The 6,337-nt window shown below is 48.6% G+C and overlaps 1 protein-coding gene across 1 annotated transcript; it reads right to left on the bottom strand.

The window, feature by feature from the left end:
• On the bottom strand, positions 2,588-3,541 carry LOC109831297 (keratin, type I cytoskeletal 10-like). The gene has a single exon (XM_020398628.1). The coding sequence runs from the start codon at positions 3,539-3,541 to the stop codon at positions 2,588-2,590; it is 954 nt and encodes a 317-aa protein (XP_020254217.1).

The raw sequence follows: 6,337 nt of genomic DNA, 5'->3' as shown, positions 1-6,337 counted from the left end.
CATAGGATATTGGGTCGGGTTGCAATCCATCATGCCGAACTGACCCAAAACTTTCTTCGCATAGGCCGCCTGCCTTAGTGCAATACAATCATCTCGCTGATCCACCTCGATACCAAGATAATAGGAAAGCAATCCAAGGTCACTCATCTCGAACTCCTTCATCATTTGTTGCTTGAAAAACTTTATCTCATCCGCCCTCGAGCCCGTAACGATCAAGTCATCTACGTACACGCCAACAATGAGTGTATCCCCTCTGTTACTCCTTGTGTATACCGCCTGCTCCTGAGTGCATCTTGCAAATCCGATGCCCTTCATGCACTTGTTGAGGCGTGTGTTCCATGCTCGAGGTGCTTGGCGTAGACCGTAGAGTGCCTTTGAAAGCTTGTAGACCTTGTGCTCTTGATTCTTCACAACGAACCCTTCAGGTTGAACCACATACACTTCTTCCTGGAGATCACCATTTAGGAATGTCGACTTCACATCCAAATGGTGCACCTCCCACCCGTTCTGTGCTGATATAGCGAGGATTATTCTGATGGTATCAAGCCTCGCCACAGGTGCAAACACCTCATCGAAGTCCACGCCTTGCTGCTGGACGTACCCTTTTGCTACAAGTCTTGCTTTGTACTTGAGAATGTTGCCTTCATTGTCCTTCTTCAGCTTGTACACCCATTTGAGACCAATGGGTTTGGAACTCCGCGGTAACTCCGTGAGTATCCAAGTCTTGTTCTTCTCGATGGCCTCCATTTCCTTCTCCATGGCAGTGCGCCATTCTTGATCTGTTGTAGCCTCACTGTAGCTTGCGGGTTCTTCAGTGATCAGGAACAACTCCTCTGCTGGAAGATCAACCACCTCCGTCTCCGCATAGATGTCCGCAAGGGATCGATAACGTACAGGAGTCATCACTGCAGCTTCAGAGGGTCCGAACGCGTCCAAGGCAGTGGGGTTTGCTGCCTCTGCAGCAGTTTCTCTCTCTGCAGGAAGTTGCGGCTGGCTGTCCAGGCTCATCTCTGGTCAGCGCCGCTGCAACTTGAGTTCCTGCAGGAGCTGTTCGGCCAGCAAGAGTTCCTGCAGGGGCTGTTCGGACAGTAGCTGGGAACCGAACTGCCTGCTGTCCAGTTTGGACTGCAGGAGATGCACCGGCTGTTGCGCCAGCTGCTGTGCTGCCCGCTGTTGATTTCTCTTCCGCTGCGAACTCTACCCAGCTGAGTGGTTCTACGTCTCCATCCGTGCTCCATTGCCATTCTTTTCCTTCCTCGAACGCGACATCCCTGCTGACACGTATTTTGTTATGTTGAGGGTCGTAAAGACGATGCGCTTTACTTCCTTCCTCTACCCCAATATACACCATTTGCGTGCTCTGGTCGTCGAGTTTCTTGTGTGAAGGACCTGCAATTTTCACATGCGCCACACATCCGAAAACTCTCAAGTGTTCTAGGTGGGGTTTCTTACCAAACCAAGCTTCGTAGGGTGTGTGATCATACAACGCCTTGGTTGGTAGTCGGTTGAGGATGTACACCGCGTGCCTAACCGCTTCGCCCCACATAGTTCCAGGCATATGCATGCTCTTAAGTAGGCTTCTCGCCATGTCCATCACCGTGCGGTTACGCCTCTCCACTGATGCCGTAGTCTTCACACAACTTTGTGAACTCCTTTGACAAGAATTCGCCACCACGATCCGTCCTCAAGGTCTTCACCTTGTGGTCACATGCATTCTCAGCCTCTGTTTTGAACTTCTTGAAGGTTTCACAAGCTTGACTCTTGGCTTTCAACATGTATACCCACATCCATCGGCTGAAATCATCAACGATAAGAAGGAAGTAGTTATTCCCAGCAAGTGTAGATAGGGTGATAGGACCACATAGGTCAGTGTGTAGTAACTCCAGCGGCTTCTGAGCTCTGAAATTTGCTTGCGAAGGGAACGGCAGTCTTGCTTGCTTGGCGACGAGACATCCTTCGCATAGTTGATTCGGGTGCAAGATCTTCGGCAACCCGGAAGCCATCCTCTTTTCAGTCATCATCTTGAGGGCGAAGAAATTGACATGCCCAAGGCGAGCATGCCATAGCCAAGCTGGATCGTTAATATTCTCCATCAAACACGCCGGCTTGCAAGTTTTTAACTCTATCCTGTACAATCGGTTAGTTGAACGTGTCACCCTCATCAAGAGAGTACCGTTCCTATCAAACACCCTCAGGAACTCGTCAACAATGACAACCTTACTCCCATCTTCAGTCATCTGACCATGGCTAATAATGTTAGATTTCAAACTTGGAATATAATATACCTCAGGTAGTAGCCTTTGATCGCCGTTGTTGCACTGAAAAAGGATAGAGCCTTTCCCCTTGATCTCTACCGCGGATCCATCACCAAACTTGACGGTTCCCTTGATGTTCAGAGCCTTTCCCCTTGATCTCTACCGCGGATCCATCACCAAACTTGACGGTTCCCTTGATGTTCTCGTCAAGCTCGTTGAACTTGTCTCGGTGGCCGGTCATGTGATTGCTAGCTCCGTTGTCAAGGTACCAAACGTCGTTGGCAACTTGTGCCTCCCCCGCTGTAAGTAAATACGGCACCACCTTCTCCTCATTAAGCAAAATAGCACTTGACGCCGCTTGTGCTACTCTCCCCCTCCTGGCGAGCTGCACCTCCATGGCCGAAACCACCTCCTGGACGTCCTCCTCTGCCGCCGAAGCCGCCTCGGCCTGCCTGGCCGCCGTGCTCCCCTCCGCGGCCTGCTTGGGCAGCGTGGTGCTGCTGCCCGCTGCCGTGGTGCTGCTGTCCGCCTCGGCCTCTTTGGCCACGGCCACGCCCGCGACCGGCTCCTCGACCGCGACCTCGTCCGCTACCATCATTTGTTGTAGGTGTCGAGAGGAAGCCTCCGCCGTTCTTCTTGCCCCTTGCTTGCCACTCCGCATGCGTCAACAATAGGTGATCATCAACGTTATTTTGGAAAACACGTGCCCTCTCCTCGTGGGCTTTAAGACGCCCGATTGCCTCCTCGAGTGTCATGTTGTCGATGTCCCCGAACTGTTCAATCGTGGAGACGATAGTAAGGAATCTCTCCGGTACCGCCCGAAGTATCTTTCTAACGACGTAGTTCTCCTCCATCTCGCCGCCTAAAGCCCGGATCTTGTTGACGACTCCTGTGAACTTCGTCGAAAAATCGTCGACGTTATCATTCTCCTTCATCCGGAGAAGTTCGAACTCGGACTTCAAGGTCTGCACCTTCGCGTTCCTCACACGATCCGCTCCTAGGTGCATAGTTTTCAACGTCTCCCATGCCTCTTTTGCCGTTTGCTTCTCTGCGATCACCATCAAAGTCTCTTCAGGAATCCCCTGGTAGATGGCCGCCAACGCCATCTGATCCTTCCTGTGTTCCACGGACGCGCCTGTCGCGGGCTCAATGGCATCCCACACGTCTTGAGCCTTCATGTAGACTTTCATCTTGATTGCCAACGAAGCATAGTTGTCCCTCGATAACGTCGGGTATTGAAGGGTGAGCGAACCCACCTTGGTCGTCATCTTCTCCGAACTCGTCATCTCTTCAGATCTTGGTTGGTACTTAGGCATACACCTCTCTGATACCACTTGTTGGTTTCTAAACAGGATCGGCCAAATATACCAGACCTGAAAGCTTTATAAACCTGAAAACAATGTATGCAACAGAATTGAACCTGGCAGATTTTTGTGAGACCGAGCAACAGCAAAGACAAAGAAGCAAAGTACGGGTTCTGCAGGGAGCTTTGAACCCGAACTTGATGATGGAGAGACTGCAGGAAAGAAAACAGAACCTTTCCCCTGGTATTAGCCGAAAAACAGAGAAAGAAGAAGAGAACAGAGAGTATTTTCGGTGGTGAAGTTCCCACTTTTCTGCTTATTATCTTCATGAATATTTACACATATATATAGATAAGATTACAACTTGAATTCTTATCCAATAACTAGCAAAACTATCTACTAACTAGTATTCTACCATAACTAGAACTCTATCTAATAACTTGGATTCAAACTAACAATCCGGACTGATTAACAACTCACACATTACTAACTCTGTTCTCTCTATGTGGCATCTGAGAAAGTAGAAATCTCAGTATCATGAAAAAGCTACAGAGATTGACTATAGGGCAAATAATTTTGGACAATCCGACAAGAAATATTAGAATTTTTTATCATCACGTTATGAAATAATGTTTATTTGCAAAAAGAATGCTTCAGCTGTCACATTAATATTCTTCTGTTTGTAAATAGTATGGTTGTACATATAATGTGTTTATTATGGATTTACATTAATTATAGTAAACCTACCATTCTCATATATCTTAATGTGATTGCCGAATGAAAAATATTGTGATCCTGTTAGCAACCTGAATCTTGTTAATTTTGGGGTGGATACAAACCTCCGACGGCGGAGGAGCTCCGACGAGATCCAGGATGACGCAGGCGAGCTCCGGTAGTCACAGAGATCCAGGATGACGCAGGCGAGCTCCGGTAGTCACAGGCGAAGCCACAGGCGGCGAGGTCCAGGTGATCTTCGGCAGTACAGGCGAGCTCTGCGTTCGCACAGCTCTGCGTTCGAGCCTCCCCCGAGCTCTGCGTTTGCCTTCCCCGAGCTCTGCGTTCTTTTTTGGCGAACCCGACCTTTGCGTCAGGGTTATTCGCTGGCGACAGGCTATCGCTGTTCGCGGGGAAAATCGTTTTCTTCATTGATGTCATTGTGAACTCAAAATAACAACTTTTTGTGGTTACAAAAGATCCGGTCTTTTTATAAGATCCGGTTACAACGAAATCAAAAATAAAGAAAAAGATTACAACTTTCTCCTTTTATCGAACAAATCGCGAGCTCCTGTTTGCGGTCACTCGCTTTGTGGGTTCTTTGCCAACGCCGGGGTTAATCCGTGGACCACCGCGTGATCTAGATCCGTTCGGATCTACACGATTTGACGGGTATTATTCCACGAAGGGAATAATAGCCGGGAGGGATTAGTTCACTAAGGAAATAATCGCTCGGATCTCGGGATCTAAGACCAAGCTTAGATCCGGAGTGTGATCTCGTGTAGATCTCAGATCTGTTCTTCCCCTCTCTCGAACTCCTACCTTTCGTGACGTGGATGCTCGCCGAGGATCAAATCTGGATGTCCAAGTCTTCAAGTCTTCAAAACTCTAGGCTCGATCTTTAATCTGGCAGAGTTTCGGCTCTCAAAAGTCCAACCTTTGAAAATGAACAAAAGGGGGCCTATTTATAGGCTACCCTCACTGTGCCTTGGGCACAGTGCAGCCGGCCACCTTGAGGTGGCTCGGCTCTGGGCCGGCCACCTCAAGGTCGGCACTGGGCCGAGCCACCTATGGGTGGCTCGGCTTTGGCCGACCCTCCGGGTGTTTGGGTTCTCTGTCGTTTTGCGCTGTATCCGTTTTTCGGTTCCGTCCGTGATTTGGTTGATTCAGACTTTGACTCGTTGACCTGATTTGGCAGTAAGTCGGATTCCTGATTTGGCAGTAAATCCACTTCTGAGTTCGAGTCCGAAACCGATCTTGATTTGGTCGTTACTCATCCGAGTCCGCTCTTGTTTGAATGACTCGTTGATTCCCCGAACTGTTGGCTTGATTCCACGCTCGAATGGATGTATCCCGTTGCTTGCGTGCGGTTCGTCGCCTCGTTGGTTCCGTCGCTTCTGTGCGATTCGTCGATCTCGTCGCCTCGTTGGTTTGTCGGTTTGTGTCGAGCTGTGCTGAGGGACCTATAAGCGATTTTATATGCCTACAGATACCCCCTCCAAAGTATTTCAGTCTCGTTCTTTTATAGAAGAGTCTGGAATACTTTGGATATGATTGTCCCAACCTTCAGTCGGTGTAACGGGACCTTGGAATGGCTTCTGTTCTTGATTCCTTCAATTCTCCAGGCTATTCGGTGCTATGTCGAATGTCTGAAAGAGTTTCGGTGCTGCATTTATTGTCTGACCGTTGTCGGAATTTTAAACTTGAAGTCGATTACCTGATTTGCTGAATCTTTAGCTGACCCATCGATTGGCGTCGGTCTTTATCTGCACACGCGTTGTCGCGTCTGTGTTGTTGAGTTATCCTTAAGCAATAAAAACATTCTCCAGGAACTGTCTCACGGAAAATTAGGGAAACATTTTATACTCATATTCCTTATGGAGTAATTTCTGTGGCCCAAATGAACTGAATCCGTCTGACAATGACCCGCGAAAAAGGCAGTAATTAGGCCCCAAAAAATCCTTGACTCTTCGATCATATGGGAGAGGAAGTGAATAATGATGGGCTAATCGTACGTCGATTTGAAGTCCGTGTTGCGAACTTTGATAATCACAATTTTTATTA

This window comes from Asparagus officinalis, chromosome 2, assembly GCF_001876935.1.
Source record: "Asparagus officinalis chromosome 2, Aspof.V1, whole genome shotgun sequence".
Classification (NCBI taxonomy): Eukaryota; Viridiplantae; Streptophyta; class Magnoliopsida; order Asparagales; family Asparagaceae; genus Asparagus; species Asparagus officinalis.
This window is presented reverse-complemented; position numbering and strand designations above follow the sequence as displayed.